The sequence below is a fragment of the Columba livia genome, chromosome 2 (assembly GCF_036013475.1).
Source record: "Columba livia isolate bColLiv1 breed racing homer chromosome 2, bColLiv1.pat.W.v2, whole genome shotgun sequence".
NCBI classification, from domain to species: domain Eukaryota; kingdom Metazoa; phylum Chordata; class Aves; order Columbiformes; family Columbidae; genus Columba; species Columba livia.
In genome coordinates, this window is record NC_088603.1 from 20,773,978 (window position 1) to 20,801,162 (window position 27,185).

The window sequence follows — 27,185 nt, forward strand, 5'->3', positions numbered from 1 at the left end:
CAACTTTATCACTACTATTCTTGATTCTCTGTTGTTAGATTCAGTCCATTCCTAATTTCTATTTTGAGCACATATGCTGGCCTTTAATTTGCAATTTACATGGATGATAGGGTGCTATTCAGAAACCTGTTTCTGCTGCCTTTGTGGTTTTCACCTCACCTCATGTGGTCATTAGGATGAACAGCATATAATTAACTAAATTCATGTAAAGCCCTGAATTGCAAATGCTTGTCTGTACATCTAGTTTCTTAAAAAAATTATGGGAAATCTAAACCTAACCAAAACAAAACTTCCAGTGGTTTCAATAAGCTGTAAGAAACAGTTTCTGTTTTCTTGGTAGGTGATACTTTGAGCTGTATTCATCCAACCTTTTAATTTATTTTATCATTGATTACACTTGTGTGTCACTCATTTTATGTTAAAAATTATAAGATTTATTTGTGGGCAGGCAGCCAACAGTGAAGCCTGTTTAGCTTGTCGGCTTAGCTGAAGCCATATGGATGCAAAATTACTTTCCTGTTGCCTGTAAAATATTTGCCAAAAAGTAAGATTTTTAAATTTTCTTTTTACAATAACATTTCTACAAATTATATTTGTCATTGGGTCCTGCAGTTTGAGTTTGTTGCGTCATACCCAAAGTAAAACTTTACACTGGAAATAGGACCTAGATGTAGAGGTTATAAGTGAAGCCTCAAGCTGAGGACTTTCTTGATGGTGAAATACAATCTTGAGAGGTTGATTAACTTTGTTAAACAACAGCAGAAAATCTAAAAGACTGTCTACTAAAGCAGGAATTACTCTGATACCTTATATTTCCTGTAGACTTTGTGTTTTCTAACTTTTGCCTGAAACTGCAGTTTCTCAGACACTTTTGAATACCAGGGATGATTTTCTTAGTAATTCAGAATAATTTAGTAAGACAACTCTTGGAAATTGGCTTAGATTGGCACATGTGCTACACCAAGGGAGAAAAAAAGGCTACAGACCCTGAAGAGGGAGAAGAAAGATAACTTGTGGCCTTGGGGCTCTGTAACATCCCTGAGGTCTCTGCTGTTCCTGTGATTACTTTGCTAAATGGAGAATATTTGGCCTTGCCTACCTTCTGGCCAAAATTGTGTTAGCCCATTCATTATAGTAGTGGCTTTGGCACAAACAGAAAGATTCAGTCTTGTACTCCACATGCTGAAACACTCAGCCTTCTTGTTCCCATGATTGTGTAAAGAAGCAACTAAATGGGGTTGCGGGGAGTGGGGGATGCTGAGGTGGAGTTGTGTCATTGAATTACATACCAGCCACATGGCTGCCTGGTGTTGAGAAAGGCGTTTGCCATGCTAGAATTACAGTTTCTGTTCAATGTAGCTGCGGTGCTCAGTATCATAGAGGGGTTAGTTTGTATTAAAAAGAGGACAGCATAGACAAAACGCTATACTCTTAGAAGTCCTCTGAAATTTAATGCTAAAAACTAATATTTGGGTCTTTGCAATGATGTCATTTTCTACTATGCTTCTAAGCAAAACCATTCTTCCTTTTAATATTGTATTTTATGCTTCTGAATTTCTTCCTTATCTTGTTAACCTGTGTGTGAGTCTTACTAAATAATCCCTGTCAAGCAGAACTGTGTTGGAGTAAATTAGGCAGAGTTGTATTGAATTTGATGGCTGAGTTGATAGGTCATTCAAAGATTATTTGTAAACTTCAAATGTTTTTATTTTGTTTGTTTTAAACAAACTGTTTTTTGTTTGATAGGTATCCTATAAGAAGGATGTGCAAGATACTCACAGATACACCGAAGTGCTGAACAGGCCAGACATAAAGATGGCAACAGAGATAACAAAGATAATAAGTGATGTATGTCCTCCTGTTACTCTATTTGTATTTTTTAGATGTTATTTCATTTATTCCAATTTCAGACAGATTGTTTAGAATGCTGCGAATTTCTGAAATGTCACAAGCAGAAAACCTGCAACCCCAAATCTGATATCGAGCTTTGATTAAAAGAAACCCCAAATCCAACAATAAAAACACCCTTCCCTGGTTTGTTATGAAGTTATTGGTTTCTTCTGTTTCAATGTGACAATGTGACCTTTGCAACTATTGCTCATTGATCTAAAAACAACGTTAATCTTACTAAAGTTGGTTTTGTTTCGGCTTTATTTGTGATACCTATTGTCAAAGTAAGTCACATGCTTGTATGCTGTACTGCACTTCAGAAGACAGACCAAGCTTTTTTTCACCTTGGTACAAGAGAAGCCCACATCCCAGGGCTGCTCTTCCCCCTCACATCTCAGCCAGCAGTGACAGGGAAATGCAGTTCCTCACTGTCCTGAGAGCTGTGCAAACATGCCACTTCTTGCACAGGGGCTCACGTCCCTGAACTCCCATCTCAAATTTGTTTCCCTCCCACCGTGACATCCTCTAATGGATAGGTCAAGGAGCAGTTTGAGAAGTAACAATGTGTGATGCAATTTTATGTTTCATTATGGACAGCTCAAACAATAAATATATTTAAAGCCCTGAGCCAAGATTTTAAGTAACTGCTATTATAGTAATTTCATGTGAGACTGACTAGGCACCTATGGAGAGACAGTTTTAAGAGACCTGAGATTTACCTTTTGAATATTCAAGATTTTCCGACAACCAAGAACTTTTACTAAGTCTTATGTTCAACACCCAAATTCACTAATTGCTGTTCAAGCCCCCTTTGAGTTAGAGTGGTTTTGGGACTTTTATTTCTCTCAGTCTGTTGTTATGATGTGTCCTTGCTGATTCACAGTGCCTGAGTAATGCAAGAAGCCTATTTTAGGCAATGGATAATTTAGTTTGTGATATCGCAAAGCACATATTGTCAATTCATCTGTGCTGTTTCCTAACGCATGGTGGAAAAAAAATTGCAGCAATGTGCATGGGAGGCAGTTCAGCTGGAAAGATCACATAACACCAGTCCTGTGGGACAAATTCCACTCTGTTACACCAATGCAACTTCACTGACATCCAGCAAGACTGCAGTGGTAGAAATGAGAGTGGAATTTGACCTAACATTTCAAAGAAGCTGCCCCTCAGCCCAGTTTTCTTTCAAGACTAGTTTCAGCTGCTACAAATAATCTTGTGTAAACTGCAGACCCTGGTGTAAAAAATGCTGAGCCATTGTAACTCACTCTGTCTTGATTGGGAGAACAATATTTCTCAGTTTTAAGCTGTACATTTGTTTCAAGTTGAATTTTGTGAATGCTGTGCATTGTGTTTTACAATGGATAAATATTTTGTTCTTAGGGGGCTGAAGCCTGAGTAGGGCTTTTTTTTCAGTGTTGATTAGAACAGCTCTAAAAGTAGTGTCATGCAGATAATTAAATGAGACCTTTTCTACTAGCTTTAGTGCTTACATTTCTCCTGATAAAACAAAAGCAAGCAATTTATTAGTGATTCATATTCAATTTTTTTTTAAGGCTGAGTATAAGAAAGGAAGGGGAGAGATGAATAAGGAGCCTGCTGTACTTGGAAGACCAGATTTTGAACATGCTAAAGGAGTTTCAAAACTGTTAAGCCAAGTAAGATTCTCTGTCATTTTACAATGACTTCATTCAGATATCTTGTTCCTAGTAATGCAAGAAAATATTTAGATTTTTAGATGTTTATCTCTAATTGCATGACTGTTATGTTCTCAAACTCTTTTATGCAGTATTTCAATGACTGGTAAATTCAAGATTTTTAGGAACCAGAATATACATTTTAATGCAAAAATATAAGGAACTTTGAGCATTAAAACTCTTCTTTTGTGGAGATGGTGTATATTTATACAAATTATCTAGTTTTTTCTAAAATATTGATGTCATGTAATTTAGAGGCAAATTTTGCTACTCATTCAGTTTGAGTGGAACCTTACCCTGTGATTAATCCCACTGAAGTAACTGAGGTCTTTTGTGTTACTGCTTGCTAATGTGAGTAATGGGATCTGAATTTGGCCTGACATATAAACCACCCACCTTTCCTCCCCCTGAAATGGAACCTTTTATGTACAACTTTCTGTTATAGATTAACCTCAAAAATAAAAAAAAAAAAAAAAGAAAGAAAAAAAAATAAAAAAAAAAAGAAAAATGGAGGAATTACTTTAGTCCATAACTAAAAGAAATCTGAAAACACATATTCCCTCTTTTCCTCTTAGGAGTCTTCAACTCATTAGATCTACTCATAAGACTCTACTGCAGATCAGCCTGACATCGTGAGAAGGGATTTTTGACTTTTGACCTGTTTTTCTTTTTTTATGTAGTAGTTCTTTACCAGTGCCTTGCATAATCCTTGCTAGTAATCCTGTCAGACTACACTTAGAGCTTTTGTAAACCCAGGAACAAATTCTGCCTTCCTGTAGGAGAAGGATAACACCCTTTGATTGGAGAAGGCCATGTCAGTCTTCCCAGAAGTAGAAACCCCCTGCCGATGTAGTAACGTATACACTGGAACAGTCTGAAAATCACTGTTGTGTAGCAAATACTTGTGATTTGGCTAGATAGTAAGCATCTTCCCTAGAACTAGCATAAAATGAGAGTAATGTGTCATAGAGAACAAGCTGCAGAACAGTGCAGTGTCTGCTTGCAAGAGGTTGAACTCCTTTTCTTGTCACCAAATTTTGTCCTTGTATATCTGCTACATGATTTCCTGTTTCACACTGTACCATCATGAACTTTGAAGCACTAATACTGCACAAAGAGAAAAGAAGAAAATACATGTTTTTTATTGTTTTGTTAATGATATGTTCAGAACCAAAATTAGTTTTTGATTTTCAAATAGGTTGCTTTCTTCCATTTTGTGATGGATTGTGTGCTCATTCCTCTGCTGATGGGCAAGTCTGCTAAGAGATTCTTTTGTGCTTAGCGTTGTGCAGGCTGGGAAGTGAACCTGTGCTTTCTAGGAAGAAAGAGTGCTGTGCTGCTGTCATTTATAGGAAAGGGAGCTGTCTGTCATTTAGCAAACATCTTTAATGGTTTTTCAAAGGGTTCATGTCTAAATTTAGTGAGTTGTATTCTCTATTTCAACTCAGTGGCTGTCTACACACTCCCTTCCTTGCAACCTGTTTCAGAATATAGTGAGCTTGTGGCTGCCTGTTGTCACAAATGGGACCAACGCAGATCCTTTTCCAATAGCTCTCTCCACCTCACTGAACCTGGTACCCCTGAGCTTGTGGCAATCGCAACAATCAAAAAATACCAGCTGGATCATGAGGCCGTGCAGGCACATGCTCAGCCATCTGCGTCATAGGCTTCATCAATGCACTTTTTATCTCATATTTATTAGATGTGCTTTTCCTCTTGGACAATGTGTGCTGCATCTGCAGAAGCTTTGTAATAGAGTCTCTTCATTGCCAGGGGCTGGGATGGCAGCAGTTCCAGTTGAGGTCCTTCTGCATAGGAGAGCATTTGGTGTGCAATTTTAACTTCTTGAGAGTTACCAAATAGTTTAGAAGGTGTGGCAGCAGGAGAGGAGCTGTTGACAAAATGTAACTTGCTTAAAGTTCCTTTGTAAAGAAGGTTCTTACTAAACCTTGGGGGTCCAAACTTTGTGACCACTGGACCTGGATCCTGGTTTTGGGATCCTTCTTTCTCTTGTCCTCTCCTCTACACTGTTGTGGCTACTTGTAGTGTGTGTGATGGGCCACGTGCTTTTAGAATGGGAGGCAGTGCTTCAGCCCAGCACTCCGCTGCCGAGCGTCTGCAGAGAGTAGCATGGAGGCTGTAAATACAGGAGCGTGGTGCACTCAGCAATTCCCCGCCTCCTCTGAAGGGAAGGCTGTGGCCATGACTTGTCGAATGTTTTTATATATTATTTGGATCACTATAACACTTAGACACACTGATCATAAATCAAGAGCACAGAAAAATGAAGATGACCCTTGTGTGTCCAAAGAGCAGGGTGGTGGGGCAGGATGAGGAATGCACCTGTGCTGTAGGAGAGGAAAAGCCCTAAATGTGGGTCAGTCATGTCAGGCCTCTTCATGCAAGGATTGTGAAGCAAGCTTGTAACAATTACAAGATTTAAAAAATAGTAAAGTCGACAATCTCTTTATTGTCTCCAGACTTTCTGGCTTTTAGGGTTTCCATTTGTTTCTCAGCAGATGGAAGCATTATAAACTTTTTGTGCTCAAAGTTGACAATTTCCATTAATAGCACAAATCTATAAGCTGCGACATGCAGAGAAATATTAGTTATCTGACCCTCACAGTAAATTTGCAAAGTTGACAATTCTGATGGATGTAATGGGAAGAGAAGATGATAACATGTTTTAATGTGATGCATATGGGTAGGTAATTTAGGGAGTATAGCTAAACAGGAGCAAGAGGAGGTCAGGCAGTGTGGGTGTAACGAAGAGAGAAAGCAATCAAGGCAAGCAGGAAGGCAAACAAAGTGAAAAAAATAGTGTTAATGTTTGACTGGCCCTCAAGGCTCTTCAAAATCAGTGTACCCCTCACATCTTTTTTCCTTTTTTTTTGTCAAGAAAACTTTTGACAACAGCAGCAGCAAAAATAAGAGCTCCCAGGACTAGTGTATTTGCCCACAGCCTGCAGTAACACCTTTCTGTTGATTTTAAACCAAATTTAAACCAGAAACTGTGTTAGTCCTTGTGAAAACATGAAGCTTGTCAATTTGCTGAATGTATATTGCATGATTTGAGTTATTTTTTGTATTTTTTATAAAAGCAAGCTCTTGTTTACATATTTTCTATGTCTTCTGATGTGTTTTATTAGCTTTTTCAAAGAGCTGCTTATATAAAATATTCCCCTTATGGTGTTCAATAATTGGGTTTATGATGAATAATTTTGGATTTTCATTTTTTTATGCTGAATCTGGTGCTTATTGTTTCAGAAATAAAATGTTTAGAGGTAATGTTTTTTAATGTTTTTCAAAAGATACTTTCTCTGAGATTATAATTAACTACACAAAAAGCCTAAGATTTTCTCAGTCTTTCTTTGCTTAAGCTCTGCTGGTGCTTTTAGCAATCAATATTTAAATTTAGCCCTTTGTTTATGTTACATTTCCTTCAATATCTTTGTGCTTTGACAGGTTTTTCACTTCTTTTAATATGTTTTCGTATGGTCATAAGGAAATGCTTTAGCTGCAAGTGTCTGCTTCATCCTGGGATCCCAGTGGTTGAATGATTCAATTTTTGTAGTTTCTTTGTAAAGCTGAACAGTGGGTGATGTCATCCGCTTCTGAAACTGAACACTCCCTGTGTGAACAGCTTTGAACTACAGATTTGATTTAGGAATGTTGCTGCAAAGCTTCAAAAGACACTGCTCTGTCCAGCTGCAATTCTGACTTTTATAGGTTTTGTGCAAGGCTGATGAGAAGTTTGTTTATCCAGGCCTTATTTAATTCCTGTTTGGTTTTTCAGGCATGTTGTTGTGTTAAAAGCCTGCAAGGTCTGCTCTTTCTTCAGCAACAATTAGAGAGCAGCCTCCACGCATTTTTAAATTAACCCCCAATACATACTCTCTAAAAAAATAAACAAACTTAAGACTTTAATTAAGGTGGTAAATAAGTACCCATCACTTAAACCCTCATTAAAGTAAAGCTTTTGGTTAACGATGAAATTTGTAGATAAGCTTCCACTAACAACTGTCATTTCTACTCCCACTATTTGTTTGCTCTTCTGCTGTGTCATAGAATTGCTAAGACCTCCCCCCTTCAACTGTTTTAGAAAACACGAAGTATTTTTCTTCCTTGTTTTTAATCAGAAACCTTTATCTCAAGATAATTTTCCCCCTTTAAACTGCATTTATAACTTTCTCCTATTCAAAAGAAGGAAAAATGCTGTGTGCGTTACTTCACAGTGACTCATCCATGGGCTTGCTCTTCTTCTCTCCCTCTCCCACCCCATGCTTTCTTTCAAAAGAGAAAAGGAGACAGGAACACACCGATAAAAGGGAAAGTGAATGTGTGCGTAGCTTTCAATGAGATGACTCCCCTATGACAAGTCATAGTTAGATAACTGCTGGAAATGCTCTTGAGAAACTGCCAGGGTCATCTGACATTATTAATATTGCGGGGCCTCCATTTTGCCCTGAGTGACATGTGTGATGGTGTTGGCGAGGAGAGTGCAGGCAACAGCAGAGCAGCCCAACGAGGCAGCAGGGCCCAGAGGTACTGAGACATCCCTCACTACGACAGGAACATTAACAGTTGGATTAGTGGTGGTCGTCTTAAATTTGGGACCCCCCCTGCAGGCTGGCATCAAGACACACAGCCATGTGAAGACTGGGTTCACTGGATCCACCTCTTTTCCTTCAGTAGCAATGATGTGATGTGATCTGAACTGACACTAACGAGGATTTATTACTGGATTCTCTAGATTGAAACGTTTTGCTAAAAAGCTCTTTTAAAAAATGGCATCAAATGGCTGGATCTGGAAGATGGCAAACCAGTTGTGAGGAGAGGTCCCCTTGGAACTGACGTTTTCACACTTAACAAGAATATCAAGGACCATGCTGTCCGCTCGGTCCACATGCACAGTTTGAGGCCATTTGTTGGCTGGGCAGAAGACAGCTTGCAGTACTTGGATATTTGAACTCCTGTGCACGGTCTCGTTATGATGTGAGCTGATGCCTAAGAAGTAAAAGACAATTTTTCTCACCATGCTGACTTGATCCCTGGTTTCAGAGTCTTTTTAAATCACATATTCCAGCACTGCTTGATTTTTATTAGAAGGCAAGTTTTGGATACACCTTTTAAAAGAGAAAAGCCCTCTGATTTATTCCTTCATTGCTCATACAGAACGTGGATTTGCTTTTGACAAAGGCAGTGTCTTTGTGTTCAGATATATGCTTTTGTACTGGATCCAAAGCCAAGGCAAATATCAAACAATATGAACCAGATGAATCTACCAGAAGCAGTAGATATTATTTTCAAGAGTCAGTGTGAAAGATTACAAAGTTCATAATGTGTTCAGATAGAGTTTCTCTTTAAAAGTGACAGTGCTTTGAAAAATTAATGTAAGTGCTGGAATCATAATGTAGTTCTTGAACATATATGGTTAGTTTCTGTTTGGGTGGCTTAGTTTTGGGTTCTTTCTATCCTGATTAATGAAATACTGGGCGTAGTGGCTAAACGTAATGATGTCGTGTAAGCTAAACCATGTTGAGAGCCTTTTGAGACAATGAAAAAGAAAATAATTCCCACAACTAAAGCAGAGAAAAAATAATTTTTGAAGGAGATTGTTTGAGGTGGTTTAACCACTTTATCAGACATTCATGTCAGAATAAAGAAAAAAGGAGTAAGGAAAAGGCCACCTATCTATTTAATGCGGAGCATGGTAAATTATAATGGATGTTGCATAGGCTCAGATATCAGGTGTCTGACTAACATTCATGAAAGCAGCATAATTCAGACTGAACTTTTATTCTCTTCCATTATGCCCAGCTGTTGGAAAGAAGCAAGGCATGTGTGCAAAGTCTCCAGATGTTTAATGATCATGCACAACAAGGGGGGCAAAGGAGGAAGATTTACTATTTGTTCATTTTTTCAGACTCTGCATTCAGTTCTTCATGTTTTATGGAATTTTTGTCATTTATTTACTTTTAATGCTATTTGCTTATTGCTTATTTCCTCTTACATATCTTGTTGCCCGTTTTCTTTTGAACAAGAAGAAAAAGAGGGAAAGTGGTGGCAGACAGTCGTTTTGTGATGCTTTATTACACTGAAATGAGGTGGCCATTGTCCCCAAGAAGGGACTGTGCTACAGAGGGATTCCTGAGGGTCTCTTGGGAAAATTCTGGCAGAATTAAAAATAGACCTGGGGGCTGTGGTGACAGCCTAGCACAACATGGGTGAGACTTGGACCTGGAGGTGTGAAGATGGCTGAGCAGAAAGTTTAATTTTGACTTCCCACTTTCAAGTGGTTGAAAAATTTACAAGTGATTTATTTTACAAGATTAAAAACTTATTCATCTTATATATTTTTTTCTTTAAAAAGACATTTTCAATGTTAATTATGAATTGAATGACTCTCAGCGAGTAGATTATTGTTGCTAGTCAAACAGTTCTGGTTTATTTAATTACTCTGGTGAATCATATGGTTTTGTTTCTGTTTCCTTTTTATAAATCCTTCAGCACCAGTAATCACATGACAATCTTAAAATTATTTTTTTATCTTAGTAAAATTCAGATACATAAAAGTTACTTTGAAACCAAGACAGTCACAGGTGTGGCTAAACTGAGCTTCTTTAAACATCTTCATTGTTTAAAGATTTATGGATTAGATGATTGCCTTTAATAAGCTTCTTTATAGTCTGAATTTTCTGTGCCTTCTTTAAGTGCTACATGTTAATATTAGATATGTTTGTTCTGGTGGAAGGTGAAATACAAAGAGCAGTTCAATAAGGAAATGAAGAGCCACCAGTACAATCCTCTTGACAGTGTTTCCTTCAAGCAAGCACAGATTGCATCCACCTTGGCGAGTGATGTAAGTGAATTTGCTTTGTATTTTATGTGCATTTACATCCTGAAAAACCTAACATTTTTTCTCAAGCAGAGTTTATTTTTCCATCTTATGAACTACTGTGAGCAGCAGTCTCTGCTGCGCTGTGTGTCTGGATGGCAGGTACAGCATGTTGTCCATTTCTTCCTCTGATTCTTCTACAAGGGCCTGCAGAGTTTTCATAACCATTTTAGATGTGTGTCAGAAGATGTGACTGCTTACTCTGAGCTAATCACCTCGTACTCAGTCCCTTTGTATTCAGGAAAGAAAGAAGCTGGTCTAGAGGGCAATTTTGATCTGTTTTGGATGCTTGTCTTTAGAGGATCGAAGTGCTGGTTTCTCTCCAGTGGTTGTAGAAGGAGGAGCAGGTCAGATTTGCGTGTCCATCTTTTAGACTTCGTTCTGCCAGTTGACCTTCGGAATGGTATTATTAAGTACAGCAGTCACCCAATTTAGCAATGAGTGCCTGCTGCTGGAGCCAGATTGTAGAAAACTTCTATATTGAGTGATAATGCTGTTAGCATTATGTATTTAACAATGTTTCTAATTCTACAAATGTGAGCTCTTCTTTGAGGCTGTGATCCCAGATAGCTAAGAGACAAGCATCTGGTGTTTTTAAAGTGTGGGGTTCTACCCAACGGGAACAGGAGGGGACAGGTCTGGGAAGGGTCCAACTGAATATGTAATTGTTTACAAAATCTGAATGTTTAGTAAAGAAATTATTGGAGTAAATATTATTGTAAGAGATATGCAGATTGAATATTGTTGATTTGAAGTCTGCCTAAATCTGTGAAAAACACAATAAATATGTGGAGGTGACTAAAGGTATTGGTTTAAAAGATTTGTCATCCAAGATAGATAAGATATGTAGTTTTCTTCCCGTAAAGATGGGCATCCAGCTATCAGAAGTATGGAAAAGTCTGCTATAGGCTGATAGAAAATTACCTGCTGCTACTTCATTAAGTAATTATTTCTTGCTTCAGGTGACTATATTGCTTGTCATTGCTGAATGCAATCTGTATTAAATAAGATATCCAGGAGCACTTCCCTTCAACTGTTTTATATACAACATTTTAATTTGGACAGTTAGTGTAATTCCTGAATCAAGAGAAAAACAAGAAGAATAAAGGGTTTTTAAAATGACTAAACTCAAAATATTGAAGGAGATAATCTTGATTTATGTTTGTTTTTTGTTGTGTGTGTTTTTTTTTGGGGGGGTGGGGGAGAGGAGAAAAGAGAAAAGAAAAAATAAATAATAATTCCTTTCTGGTTTGAAAAATCATATGAAGTGTGGTTTTGTTGTATGTATCCTTTTTTATGAAAAGTTTGAGTAATTCCTGAATACTTGCTCAGTAGAATGAACCCTTTGTTGGTTTTTCCTTTTCTTCCAAATAATAGTAAATGACCACCATCTAGTGGCTGGTAGAGATAGCTCAGGCAAGCACTTAATACATTCTGTTTAGGACAGTCACACTATAATGCAAAGCTCTGAATTATTTTGTTAATCTTTATTTTACATAACCTGAATTCTCTTTCCAGGTGAATTACAAGAAAGATTTGGGAAGCCTACATGATCCAGCCTCTGATCTACCAAACCTGCTATATTTAAACCATGCTTTAAATATCAGCAAAATGCATAGTGATGTAAGTTGCCTTTATGAGAATGATCTGAAAAACATATGTAGTAAGGAATGTAGTATGTATAGTCACTGTAGAAAAAATTTTGGTACTTGCTTCATGGTCTCAAATGTAGATGACTGTAGTGTTGTAACCATAGTAGTTGGGGAATGTAGTGAAAAAAAATGGCTCACAGGAAGAGATATTTCAGTTATTAGAACAACTAACATACTGGATTAGAATCACTCAGACTTCTGGTACTTGAGCATTTCTTCTGATATGCCTGAAACTTTGTCTGTTTTTTCCTTTGTTGATCTGAGATACTACTTTCCTTACAAATTTCATTTTGCTTGAGATCTTACTTAGGGCATTCACCTGTACAGAAGTGGCCATTATGCTGGTTTAATATTTGGACCCCTGCCATAAACAGACTCTTGAGCGCTTGCTTCCCTTAGAGCTTCTCTGTCTAAGCCTTTTTTTCCTCCCAAATGTCTAATGCTTCCTGCACTGGGTCAGGTAATAGGCCCATACTCCATTCTGTGTAACATGTAACAAAACATGTCCCTTGATGGTGCTGGTGGTCTGACATAGGATAGTGATAGGGGTTGTAATGGGGAGGAAGAGGTAGGAAACCCCTCGCTTCTGTGCAATGCTGAACCTTCTCTCCCTCTCCAAAAGCACCCAAGCGTGGTGCTTGTAAGCTGTTTAGCTGCATGTGTCATCTTTACTCCAGAAACCACAGAGGGGCCCAGCACTACTGTGGAAAGACATAAGTGGGTTGTGTTGGGAAGGCAGATTGCTCATGGTCAGCAGGAGGTGAGCACTTCACACACAAAGGGTTAGTCCTAATAACTAGTAGCATATTGGGTCATCTTCCGAGTCAGTGCTTGCTTATGGAAGCTTATGTCTAAAATAATCAAAACAATGGAACCTTCCTGTCCGTACTTGATTTTTGTATTGCTCTTTGGTGAATTGAAGCTTGCTTTTTGTCTGTCTCACTCCGACATGTGAAGCTAACACTATTCCCTTTTGTATAAGTAGTAAATGAGTTGATAGCTTTCACTTCCTGCATTTTTCATGTGCATTTTGGCCTAATTCTAGTTGCCTTCAGTGTAAAGTAAGATTGGCATTCTTTTTGCTGCTTAAATGAACACCCTCTGAGTGGTCTTCATCAATTTGTCATCTTATCCCTAAGGAAATAGAAACCTGGACTTTCCCTTAAGGCTCCTCACTTCTTGGAAAATTTATTTCTTTCTGTTGCCTAGGAAGGGTTGATTCATATTGTCTATGCCCTCATCTGAGGACTCCATAAACACTAAGTTTCTGATTTTTGCGTTGTCCAGATACTGGTGGATATTTTTTCTTACCTTGAGCATGAAGAAGAATGCTTTGTCGTTCCCTAAGGTCCCCATTATCTATTTGTCTTTACAAAAACCCCATATTCAAAATCCTTCTCAGATTTGACTTCTTCATGTCATGTCTTTGATTTTAACATGGCTTACTCTCCTACCTTTCAAGTATCTTTGTGTTCTCCTCCTTGCCTATCCACAGCACCAAATCTTTCTCAAAGTCTGCTTCCGGTGTATGAAATGGTCTTCCTGACTGAGCCGTTAACTAATTTCCAAAGACTGATTGCATGGACTGTTTTTTCCCTTTGAAACACAGAGCTTCTTGCTAATTCCCATTTTGCTGTTTCCCTAGTATACCTTTCTCCCTGGAACTTTGTTTCTGTTAATCTTTTGCATAACATAGCTACATCTGCCCCAGTGTGATACATTGTAACCTGTATGGTTAATGAAGCTCATAAACTAATATGGTCGATTGAATAGGTTTGTTGATTGACCTAGAGTGTAGAAGTGTATGCAACTTTATGAAACACATATACTGTAATACCAATGCAAAGCTATTGTACAAGTCAGCTTCCATGGGAATGAATTCCAGCAGTTAAGGGGAAATCTTGATGGGCATGTTTGGACAAAAATGGGCTGATTTTTGCAGGTTGAACTCATCCTATTTTAATTATTTTAATGAGGAAGAAAGTTCACAAAGTGGAACTTTCCCTTCACAGGGTATAGATGTAATTCTCTTTGGCATGAACTATGGAGACATAAAATTTAAGAATTTGATGAATGTAACAGCTATTTCATTGTTTTGCACACTTTAAATCTATTTCTATTGTAGAGACTTCGAGATGCTAGTGAACTACAGGCTTAAAAAAAAAAAAGAACTTAGAAGTTTTTCATTTTATGAGACAGGATGAACAAACAGGACTTAAGAGACTGAATCTGGTGCCTGCAAAAAGTTGTATGGTTTACCTAATTTGATTTTATAGTGCTTTTTTTTTTTTTTTAAATTTCTGTTCCATTAGTTGAGGAACAGAGTAGAAGTATGAAGTCAGTATCTGTAGATGGAGATAATGTTCATTTGTTTCTGCTACAGAAGTGATTTTGTTCTGTGACATTTATAATTATTTCCACTAGGAGGCAAACACAGACCATCATATATATTCCCTTGTACTTCAAATGTAAATAATAAAGTTTATTTTCTAGTGAGTATGAACATTTGACTTTTGGATGAGCAGGACAAGCATTTTCTCTAGGAACTTTGAAAAGTTATTTCTTATCATATCCTTTTTTTTTCATTTCATCACAATATTTTAAATACAAATTTAGCAATAGAATTCCTGTTCTGGGAGACCTAAACTGTAGTTTCTTTTATGCTGTTTCTCCCATAGTTATTTTAAATGGTATTTAAATTACAAAACATTCTGGATTTTGTTAGTGAAAACATTCTCGGATATTTTTTTGTTTCAGTATGAATATAAGAAATCATTTATGCAAAGCAAGGGCTTCTATCATTTCATCCCGGATACAGCTGAACAAATTCATCACAAAGAAAATGCACTGCTTCAAAGTCAGGTATACACACTTATAAATACATCTTGCAAAGTGAAAAATGCAGCATTCTAACAGTGATTAAATCAGGTACAAAACTGCATGACAGATTACAGTGATGTACAGTGCATATTCAACAAGAAACACCTCATGAGGAGAGAGGAGCGTGTTTTTGCAGGACCCAAACCTAGTGCAGAAGCCTGAGAAGGAAAGATATTCTTAATGCTTTTCTCAAATTCAGGCATCACTATTTTTGAAAAGAAAAAATAAATTAAAATGACGTTACTAATTCTGAATATCGTATTTTCTTTTGTAGCCATTTGCTTTCCTTTATGGCTTCTGTAGAATGTTCCATCATACCCCACACTGGTTGAGATAGGCAATGTGTTTGCCCATCTTAATCAAGAGAGTGTGAATGAATGAGGTCAGAAAGCTTCTCCAGGTTTTCAAACAAAGCATGTTTGCTTTGTGAGTTTGTGAAAAGTTATAAGCTGGTCTCTGAACTTTGTGTCCTTCAATGTGATTTTGCTGTTGGCTTTAAGGTCATGGCCATTGGTAGCTTTGAGGGGAATGATGGTGCAAGACTGGACGCTACTGAGGCAGTAGTTTCCCCTCCCTTTTCCTTTCTACAGGTACAAACAAAAGTGCATTTCAGAATCCTGTTCCTGAGCCTGAAAGAGAGACCTGTGGGGCCTGGCTGTGGCACAGATTTTCTTCTTATACTAAATGTGTTGTTTAATAGAAACATAACAGAGGATCCTACTGAAAAGCTTCCAGCTGTTCAGACATAGGTCATTCAGCCACAATCATGCAATTAGTTCAAGGATTGTGATTGATGCTCCTCACTCCAGGCATCTTCAAATTTCACAATTTTTAGGTCTGACATTTTGAAGCAAATGACTAAATGACTCCAGAAAAAACTTCCTTGTCTAGCCACCCTATTTCTCCAACATGTTAAATCTGGGAGGAATCTTCCAATTAAAAACCTCTAAGGAATATGACTAAAACAGGATTTGTCTGTCACCATGGCAAGCAATCAGATCTCACATTCTCTTAGCTCTTAACAGCCTTTATTTTCATTTTCCTAGGTCAAGTACAAAGAGAATTATGAAAAATCTAAAGGCAAATCAATGCTGGAGTTTGTGGATACACCAATGTATCAAGTTTCAAAGGAGACTCAAAAGATGCAGAGTGAGGTTAGTAAAAATAACAAAAAAACCCTAGCTTCTCATCAGAGAAGCTAACAACATCCTGTGCTCAGGTTAAGAAAATGGATAAAGCAGATTGTAAAGGTTTTATAAACTGAGAATATGGTCAAATTAGTACTGAGTAGTTCCCTTTGCTATTCTGTATCACAGTTCTTCCTTCAAATTTGTTTTTTCTCAAAAGGCTGTTGGTGCAAACACTAGACATGGATTGTATGTACCATCATTTAATTGAGAAGAAACTCAAGAGGTCATTTGGATCAGAGATTACTAAAATTTTTAACTTTTGCCTTTAATTCCATCTTTAAAGAGGGAGGGTTTTTAGGTGGGAACAAGTGAAGCTGCAAAACCCAGTGTGACCTTGTACCTTAACTGAAATGTGCTCCTGCCCATTCAGCCTGGGGAGCTAGCTCAGCAAGGGAGAAGGACTGTTCCCAGGCTCCAGAACAGCACTGACTTTCCTATGACAGGCTGTATTTTTCTAAGTTTCCATGAAAAACTTCCAATGGGGGAGGTTTTGTGACCTCCCAGGCAAGCTTATCCAGTGCTTTACTGTCCATCCTGAGAGTATTTTCCTGTGTCTCCCTTGCTGCAGTTTGATTCCATTATTTTTGCTCTATGTCGTGCAAAAAAGATTATTTCATCCTCTTGGTAGAAACTTTTATGCATTTAAAACCATTACCTTGTTTGCCATTTGTTTTCTCTTTTTACAACCAATCAAACTGTTTCATAGATCAGCTTAAACATTCTCTTTGGAAACATCATCTGTATGCATTTTTGTCTAAATTGTGTGTGTCCTGTATAGATAATCTAAGTAATGAAATAAGTAGTAAAGTTGCTTAATAATGTGATAACGAATTTACGGCATGGCTACTTTCTGGGTCTGTTTACAGTGTTCTTTCTGAAATATGCTTGAAAATGCACATGCATGTACCACTAATTGTTGGTTTTGCTTCAACAGAAAGTATATCGCAAAGATTTTGAAGAAGAGATCAAAGGAAAGCCCTCAATGGATTTAGACAAGACCCCAGAGTTTTTGCATATAAAACAAGTCACTAACCTTCTGAAAGAGGTAGAGGATTTTTATTTCTTTGTTGTTGTTAAGTTATAAATAGGCCAGAAGCAGCATCACTACAAGCTACTGAGTGTTGAGCAACTTTCAGTTAACTTGGTAGCTAAACACAAAAGTGACCTGATGAGTAAAAATTGTGGTGTGTCATTTTATATTCTGGATAGTCCTGTAGTAAGAATTGATACTTTTTGAAGTTTCCTTATGAACATAAGGAAATGATAAAGATTGGCACACCTGAAGCAGAAAAACAGTTAAATGAACAAATCAGATGACTCCATAGAAAATCGGTAGTTGGCAGGACATGCTCTCTAAGGGCCTCAGTTTTGGATGTTTTCCTGCCTGGGCTCAAATAGCCCAAATTTAGAGACCTTCCAGGCATGCTGCAAAAAGACATCTGTTTGATAGGGATTTGGAGACAGCCTGGAGTTTTCTTTCCAGATAGATGAAGGGGTGGAAAGGAGAATTTCTGTTGGTGTCCAAATGGCAGTTTTTCCTTTTCAGTAGTTGTTTCAGGTTTATGGTAGGCTGTTGTGGTTTTATGGATGTCTTGAGCTGTGTGTAGTCACTTTTAACTGATTTAATTGAAATTATTATCTATCATACGTGCTACCGATAACAATAAAGAAGACCAAAATTTGATAATAAAGCTGTGATATTACATAATCTGCTTTAAGCACATTTTGTTAGAAAGTGCAGGTTTTCTGCATGCCCACTGTTTGTTTAAGAATTGTTGAATGCTCTTCAGTTGTATGTGGAATTGTAAATTAAATAACTTTTTTTTTTTTTTCCCATAACCGAAAATCCTTCTATCTTTAGTTTTTTTGTATTGTTATACACAACTGTTTTCATGTTAGATTTGAGTATTGGTTCATTCTATAGATTAGGCTTACTGTTTGACCCAACTGAAAAGTAGATGTATCAGCAAAATTTGTAGTTATAAATATCAGAGCTGCTAGATATCTTCCATTTGAATATTAGAGCCAACAGTACCTTTTTTGTATTTATTGTATTAAGAATTTATGTTTTTGCAGTGGCACAGACTAATGAATTGAGGATGCTAGAATTAAAAAACTTTGAACCTTGTTCTTTTCCTTTTTCACAGTATCACAGTATGTTTGGGATTGGAAGGGACCTCAAAAGATCATCTAGTCCAATCCCCCTGCTGGAGCAGGAACGCCTAAGTGAGGTCGCACAGGAACATGTCCAGGCGGGTTTTGAATGTCTCCAGAGAAGGAGACTCCACAACCTCCCTGGGCAGCCTGTTCCAGTGCTCTGTCACCCTCACTGAGAAGTAGTTTCTTCTCAAATTTAAGCGGAACCTCTTGTGTTCCAGCTTGATCCCATTACCCCTTGTCCTATCATTGTTTGCCACCGAGAAGAGCCTGGCTCCATCCTCGTGGCACTCACCCTTTGTATATTTATAAACATTAATAAGGTCACCCCTCAGTCTCCTCTTCTCCAAACTAAAGAGACCCAGCTCCCTCAGCCTTTCTTCATAAGGGAGATGCTCCACTCCCTTAATCATCTTTGTTGCCCTTCTTGAAACAACTTATCCCAGTCTATGGTAGATTTCATATGGGTAAAGAAAATATTTTATTTTCAGATATTTCTTTGTTCATCTTCTAATAAATAATTTATTCTGATAAGCATTGATGTCAGATAGACAAGTCTCAAGCTTGGTCTGGTTTGTGCAGTATCATTCTGTGTGTACATGTCTCGTGTGCCTACTGACTAGGGAAAAATGCAAATACTTGCCTTTCATTGAGTTAATCTTCCTGCATGCTAAATGTCCACAGAAGTGGTTAGTGCATGCACAGTTTCAGATGTGCTGTGAATGTTCATCTTTGAAAATTTTGATGTAACTTCCCTCCATAGTGGTACATGCATTAAGATGTTCCCTAATACTTATCTCAAGTTTTATGACTCGTTGTGTAGCGAGTAAACCATGCTTGTAAGCCAGAGGGGAAGAATGTGAGAAAATGAGAACAATATTTTAATGTATAACTGCATAATTTTATGTCCACATTCGAGGAACAGATTCCAAAACCAAAGACTACATAGGTCAAATTAATGATTATCTTTCAAGATTCAGCAAAATAATGTATTTCTTCATAGTCAAGGATGTAGCTCAGAATTTTTGTGTGAAGGTTCATAATACACTTTAGATAGATACTGCATCAAACAAGAAGGAGAACCTGGAGGTTTAATAAAACCTTATTAAAAAATGAATTATTTGTTCAATTACCAGCTTATTCTGTTACCTTCCCACTGTAGAGAATTCTGAAATTATTTCACATTTGCTAAGAATAACAACTTTCTTCTCTGGAACTACATTAACAACTCCAGAAGAGATAGCTGAATTTACTAATTTTAAATCAATAGAAGCTGTTTCCTGCTTGTTGTAGGACATCCTGATGATAAAGAGAAGTTTCTTTAAAAAGACCTGATTTCCTTTTGTTTAAATAAAGAGCTTATACAGAGATAAAGGTGGTCACTACTGCTTATGAAATTTAATACATGGAGTATTAATTCATGTCTATACAATTCCTTCTGAAAAATATTTTATTCTTTTTTTTTTTCTAGTTTCTTTACTTTAAAAAAGCCTAACCCAAACCTGGAGATGGGAAGAGCAATTAAAAATCCTTACAAAACTTTAAGATCTTGAACTTCATAGGCTTATATTAGCTCGCTAGGAGTTGGGAAGAGGAAAAAGAAACTAATTTCCACGGATAAGTTCTAATGTGCTTTTAATTTTATACTGAACATTTGAGTACTGCAGAGGCTGCAGTTGCTAAATGTTGATAGATTGTGTCAGCACAGTGTCTGAGGGGCACAGAAGTGTTATGGTAGGAATATTGCTTCTACATTATAACTTATTAAGCAGTCGTTTGAGCAGGTTGTACTATAGTATTCAGGGCATCCATCCTGATTTTGATGCCATTAGTGGAACAGAGGTAAAAACCGCAGCACAGCACATATAGGTCTGTAAAAGCAAATGCTACTGCAGTGAAAATGTCTGTAGAGAGGCAGCTGAGGCCACTGAGCAATGTGCCAGCCCAGTGTAGGAGCGGACTATTTTTCAAGAGAACAACAGGAAAATACACTACTGCATTAAAACCTTTTCACTTTTTCAATGTCATACCTTTTGATTTCATAATTTCAAATTCTATTTTAACTCTGAAACCCATACTTCAGCTAATTTATATTTCATAGAAATTTCAAAGAGACCCTACAGACATCTGATAAGTGGCATTTCTTTTCAAGATCTTGTACACAATATTGAGTGGAGAAATCTCTCTTTTAATATTTTTTTTTTCTTTTCTTTTAATCCGTAGAAAGAGTATAGAAAAGATTTGGAAGAATGGATGAAAGGAAAAGGAATGACAGTGATTGAAGATACACCGGATTTGATTAGAGTGAAAAACGCAGCTCAGATACTAAATGAGGTAGGTTACGCTACTTAAGGTTATTGATGTCACAGAAAGTTCACTCTTTGTTATACTCAGCTGAAAATATTCACATTTTTTGCTACTTAATCTACAATGAAATATGTAAGTATTGAAACTAGGACTATTTCTGTTTTGCTTTAAGAATATAGAGAAACTCTGGAAAAAACTTATGACAAATATTTCATATTTTCAGGCAATTAAAAGGTCAATGGAAATTGTTCGAGGGATCAGTAGATACAGCATTTAAAACTGGATTTTCTTTTCCACCTGTTTATTTGTTCAGCTAGTATAATTAGTACTGTAGTGGAAAAAGGTTGACTTAACGGACTGGTAAATAAAGGTCAATGAAATAACTTTTAGTTTTTTGGAATGACATGCCTGCTATCTGAAAATAAATATTCGTGATGAGTGCCGGGCATCTTGGAAAGATCTTTTATCCAGACAAACTATTCTGCTTGTGAAAACCTTCTTTCAAAAGTAGAGTTGCTCCTGAAGAATGGATTTTCTTGAGCTTGCGATTCATCCAATGCAAACAGACAAGTGAAGGCTCCTTCCAGAGGATATTTTTAGAACTGAACTTCAGTATTAACTGTGTTGGTCTAAGTTGCTCTGAAGGTTATGTGGGAGCACAAAAGTGTGCAATCTATGCCCATTGAAGAGCTGGGAGTGTAAGACTCCTTGATCACATACTATCTCTTGCCTGGGAGCAGCAGTGGGGCTGGAGGGTGTGAGGACAGAAGGGGGAAGGCAAAGCTCAGGGTGCACCTCATGCCTTCAGGGAGTCACTCTTTGAGAGTAATATATATATTTATTTTATGTATTTATGTATTTTCTATTAATTTAATATGTGTGCATACGTATTTGTGTTTATTCACACACATATACATACATAACCATAAGCACCAGCGGGAATGTCATGTATGGGGCCAGTCTGACCACTGTAAAGAAGTGCAGGAATATACAGCTGTAACTCCCAAGAATACCTTTTTCTTGATGTTTTACACAATACGGCGCTGGGAGGAAACATCTGCCATTCCACCTTTAACAGAGAGGAAGTGAGAGATGATGTCTTCTCACAGGTTAACTTATACTTTTTGCAAAAAACCTGTGGTTTGTGAAGTTGAGAGTTTTTTTATCACATTTATTTCCACATGAGAGTGAGACAAATGGGAGTCTGAAAGTCATCTTTCTCTTGTTCTAGTAAGTGATCAGACCATTGCATTGAGTAGAAGGATATTTTCCTTTTTCTTTCTAACTGATGTACAACCTACAAATAATTAAGAAACAAGAAGAGTAAGAGGAAACTTTTTAATTATATGTATTTATTTTGAAAAAAACACCTTTTTTCACAGGAAGAGATAAACTAGAATACAAAAAGAGCAATTACTACTATGGTAGCACAAATAGCACTGGCGGAGAATATTTTAATTTTTAATTTAAAAAAAGTACAATCATTGTATACAGTATTTCAGTATTACATTTTTATATTACATTACATATGTTTGCTGATGAAAAAGAAATATATCCTTGCTTGGACAAGCTGAAGATCAAATATTCATTTTGTTTTCTGGTTATTGGTTATTTATAATTTATGTTGTGAGGAAAAAGCAGCAATCATGGATGAGTACTGCCACTTGCCTAATGGCTATGATTCAGCAAAGATCTATTAAATTAATAAATTACAACTTCCTGCTCTGAAAGTTCATCAGCAACAATGCTGTATGGTATTTCTAACAAGTAGTGTTTTAATAAATAAAATATTTTCTTAAAAGTAAAATGTATTTCAGTTAGGCTGGCACCAAGTACCAGCTTATTATGCTGTATTCTGCAGAGCTTAACTTCTCTTTTACTTTAGAGGATAATTGTAGCAAGCTGTATGTACTGATTTCCCCCCATACTCTGCCAAATTAAAAATTCAGTGATAGAGTTTTGTACATTCAGTGAATATCTCCTAAAGGTTTCCTCCTGTAGTTTGTTACGTGTTTTCCTGACAGAAGCTTGCCCAGACTCTTGAGAATTGTGACTCTTGAGATTTTTGATTGCCACTAAATCTTAAATTGGATCTCTTGTGCAAAAACTACCTGTAACTCTCTGGCTATTATGAATATGATGTATGAAGTTTTATCTTCACAGAAACAATATAAGAAAGACCTGGAAACTGAAATTAAAGGGAAGGGAATGCAAGTTGGTCCAGATACTCCTGAGATAAGACGAGCCAAGAAAGCTTCTGAAATTGCGAGCATGGTCAGTACTGTACCTGGTGTGAGCTTTCCATTTGACAGAATGCAACAAATTATTGTCATTGAGAATTTCAGGTGGTGACCAATCTAGGCATTAGCAATACCACAGATTTCACCAAATACCTGATGCATTTTGCTGTATAGAGTCTAAAAGCTGCATAATCAGCATATGGGGGAAAGTTAAAACTTCCCAGAACTTTGATATTTCCGCCATCTTTTGCAGGTGGCACTTGTTTCTCATGAGCCATGCCTGGCCAGGGCTGTGTTCTGTACCTGTGAGCCCTACTGTTTTAGGTCTAAATGGCTGCTTGTTGAGTTAGGGCCAAATTCTAAGCAGAGTCAGAGAGATGCTAAAGCCTTATGTCCCCAGGCTTGCAAAACACAGCTGAGGGAGATAGCCTTGTCTGCATGAGTTTGTGATTGTGGCTGCCAAAGCTGCAAAGACAGGTAAATGTGAAAGGCTGCATTGGATTTGAAGTAAGCAGTCTGTTAAAAGAATTTTTTCACTGGTCAGCAGCTACAGTGTAGGCATCGCACAGATAGGTCCTACAAAGCTAATGCTGTTGAATCAAAAGTTATTTGGTGTTTTAAGAACACTGTTCAGTGGGATCACACAGATTAAAGTAGGAACCATTAAAGAATTTGGCTGTCAGACATGAGTATTTCCAATGTTATTCTTTTCAGAAGGAATACAAGAAAGACTTGGAGAATGAAATCAAAGGAAAGGGCATGGGAGTGGGCATGGATACCCCTGATATACAACGAGCCAAAAAAGCTTCTGAAATCGTAAGCCAGGTGAGTACAGAACGAATCTCTCATTTGGAAGTGAAACACAACGAGATGTTAAAAACATAAAATCTTCTTGAACATACTTGGGCTAAAAGGAATAAGTAGTGCACAATAGTGCTGTCAGACTAGCTTTGAAGAAAGCACATACAATTAGCTGTAGAATTAGTTATGTGTTTCTTTTTTTCCTTCTTTTTCCTTCAGAAAGAATATAAAAAGGATCTGGAGACTGAAATCATAGGAAAAGGAATGCAAGTTGGCCCATATACTCCTGAAATACAACGCGTCAAAAGGGCTTCAGAAATAGCAAGCCAGGTAGGCATAGTTCAAAGGCTGAATGTTTTAATTCTGTGTAACAATAAGTGCTTGACATATATGGCACAAAATACTTCTTTTCTAGCTCTGTAGAGACTTTCACACCCATATTAAATTAATTTATATGTAGTAAAAAGTCCTACTGCCTGATTCTTATTTGTATTTATGCCTGTCATGCCATGTAAATTGAATTTGTTTACATCTGCTTGCAGGTCTTTTTACATTACTGAATGAGAGGATGATGGGAAAACATGTAATATATATTATAATACATATATAAAAGATATATATTTTCAGTGTGGGACACAGTGTCAGGTGTTCCACACAGACAACGATAACGATAGCATGGAGAACAGAGATTGAAATAAACACTGTACAAGGATGTTGAGGCTCATCTGCAATAAACGTCTTTTGTTGCAGTTTGGATATTCTGAGCCCAAGAAACGAAATAGGCATTTAAAAATTATTTTTCAGAAAATGTACAAAGATGAAGCAGAGAAGATGCTCTGTAACTATTCTGCTGTCCCAGACACTCCAGAGATGGAGAGGATAAAAAGTACTCAGAAAAACATCAGTTCAGTGAGTAATAGTGCCTCTCTCTTCACTTGCAACTTTTCAGATATTTTTCAGTTTAAATAGCCTCTCTTGTGCCACAGCATGGACTAGGGAATTTATGAGTAAATGTCCTTTGAACCATTTGCATCATTTTCCTGCCAAAAGCTGTATCACTCGTTTCTTTCAGTAAAAAAAATACCTGGCTTTTTTAGGTGTGACACAGTTATTTTGAATTGCTAAACCACTTATTCTACCTTGCCAAGCCACAGTTATTTTTAAATGAAGCTCTTTTTTCTTTTTTCATCAAGGCCCAGGAAGTACTTTATTTAAAAGGACAAAAAATGTAAGGCTTCTTACTGCACATGTAAGATTTTTCATCTGTTTCCTATCATATGTACAGAACATCAAGATTTGATGATTTTATAATGATTTTATGTTATACTGCATATATTTTTAAATTTTATGCTAGATTTAAGTTTCAGTTTATCCCTAAATATAAATTATGAGCAATTTTAAAAATTGCCCAGTTTGGGATGCATTCAGTTTTATTTCCTTTTTTGAGCCCATTAATTCTGCCGTTGTAATTCTGGTTTTCCTTGTAATATAACAGAGGAGAGGAGTACATATAGCCTCCAGAAACAAGGCTGTCCAGTCGGAGTTTGTTTTTTATGGTAGACAAAGCAATACTAATAAAGCAAATTATTTGAGAGAAAAGAAAGCAAGTTGCTTAAATATTTTAGTGTTACCTGACACAGATTTTGTTCTTTATCTCAGAGATACTCTCAGCTTCTCCAGCTCTTCACAAGTGCAAGGTCAATTAGTTTTCCTCATGGGTGTTTACCCACAGCAAACCTGCTTCACTTGGGCAGCAGGAGCCTGTGGGGAGAAGAGAGAAGGAAAGTCTCTGAGGCTGCTCCAGGCAGTAGTCTCTTCTGTAACATCTTCCAGCCATTACCTGCTCCTTTTCTTCCTTCAGATGAGTGCAGCTGAAGGCTACATCTTTCTAATATGAGCTGTTGGCAGGTCCAGTGGCCCCAATTTTGTTTCTCATAATCTATTGCCTATTGGTTTTGAATGGTGCTCTGCTGCATGGTGTGATGGTGATTAGCATCATGTCACTGGCATCCTAATGTGCTATGCTGAAACTCCATGTAACAGGGGATCCAAACCATCCACTCCTGATCTGCTTTCCTTCCTGCTCCAGTCTTTGATAGCTTTTGAAGAAGTCCTCAAATAGGTCAGCAGGTCTGGCAGTGCGGGCTCTCTAACAGTTAGATACCAGGCTGATAATAACCTTCCACTACTTCATTAAACCTTGAAAAGCCTCTGACACATCTGAACCCCTTGCAGCCCTGTAGGCCAGTCTGAGCTTCAGTGCCAAGGCTGACAATTATCCCCTTTGTTAGTGTACTAGCTAATATGAATAAAAATATTTTGTCTTTGAGGTGATTTATGTTTTCTTTATTTATCATCCTTTCTTCTGTTTCTAATTGGATACTCCAAATGTAAGAAAGCCGTTTATAGCTATGATTCATTTTTTTTTCCCGTTCTCTATGTTTTAATCTTTCAGCATTCTTTGCAATTAAGATCGTAGGGGTAATTTACGTTTTAGTAAGTTATGATATAGCTGGGACCAGCCCCAGTATAAAAAAAATAATGACCCCAACAGGCTTCTGATTTTTGGATTTTGTCTTAACATATTTTCCTGCCTTAAGGGCCAAAAAAAAAGTGGCTAGCTCTGCAGATAAGGTCAGTGCTGCTTTTAGCTCACTAGCTCATTTGGCAGATGATTTACAATAGGATATTTACTACACAGTCATCTCTTTCACAGAAAAGTTCCCCTCTGTGACATTTGTTACCACTCCTTGCTTGGTAGAAGGAAAAAGTGTATTTTAGTTCAGTCCACTGTGTAAATCTTCCTACCTTACACTGACATTTTGGTGCAGAAGAATTTTCAAGTTCTTACTCATAAACCATCTTTGTTCTCACCCGGTAAAAGAAAATTCTGAATTGTTAAAGGTTTTCTGAATATTTAAAACAGGATTTGTGGACATAAATAATTCACTCTTCTCTAGAATACTCGGCAGTACTGGTCACCCTAGGTTACAGAGACCTTCAAGGAAATAGGAGAAATGCACCAAGAATAATAGTTTATTGATAGGGAAGAAAAAAGTTAAATAAATCTTGGTTCAAGAAAGGCAGAAATACTAAATGGTAAAGATTTATTTTATGAGCTCCAGGATCTGACTTGTATTTACAATACAAGCCTGGAAATACTTACTGGAATAGCAACATTTGTGACACCAGATACTGAAATTCAAATAAAATTTTTTAGGAATTTTGAGGCATGAGCTGGTGCTCCATGGTTATTTAAATTGTAGCCACATTTAGAATTTGTGGAGCCATTATTTTAGTCTCTTTCAGTAACTTTGAACGATTGATTCTGTTGATGGATTTTGTGTTTTATCCTTTACTGAAACAAGTGAAATAGAGAGGAGAATTATATAAAGAACATGTGTGTATTTTCAGAAGTGAGCTTTGTTTTTAGATGCAGTCCTCAGCTTTCTGGATGGAACCCAGAAATAAAAAAA

At 37.1% G+C, this 27,185-nt stretch overlaps 1 protein-coding gene across 24 annotated transcripts in view; it reads left to right on the forward strand.

Moving 5' to 3' along the window:
• Positions 1-27,185, forward strand: part of NEBL (nebulette) — a 253,116-nt gene that overhangs the window by 177,824 nt on the left and 48,107 nt on the right. For 19 of the 24 annotated variants that reach the window (XM_065050813.1, XM_065050833.1, XM_065050830.1 and 16 more), the window contains 12 exons: positions 1,747-1,848; positions 3,444-3,545; positions 10,339-10,446; positions 12,001-12,105; positions 14,892-14,996; positions 16,061-16,168; positions 17,139-17,249; positions 20,585-20,695; positions 22,832-22,942; positions 23,623-23,733; positions 23,929-24,039; positions 24,514-24,618. The exons of 2 other annotated variants lie outside the window; for them this stretch is intronic. In XM_065050813.1, coding sequence (XP_064906885.1) covers positions 1,747-1,848; positions 3,444-3,545; positions 10,339-10,446; positions 12,001-12,105; positions 14,892-14,996; positions 16,061-16,168; positions 17,139-17,249; positions 20,585-20,695; positions 22,832-22,942; positions 23,623-23,733; positions 23,929-24,039; positions 24,514-24,618 — 1,290 coding nt within the window. The remainder of the gene's footprint in view (positions 1-1,746; positions 1,849-3,443; positions 3,546-10,338; positions 10,447-12,000; positions 12,106-14,891; positions 14,997-16,060; positions 16,169-17,138; positions 17,250-20,584; positions 20,696-22,831; positions 22,943-23,622; positions 23,734-23,928; positions 24,040-24,513; positions 24,619-27,185) is intronic. 3 more of the 24 variants (XM_065050829.1, XM_065050828.1, XM_065050827.1) reach the window with 3 other exon arrangements.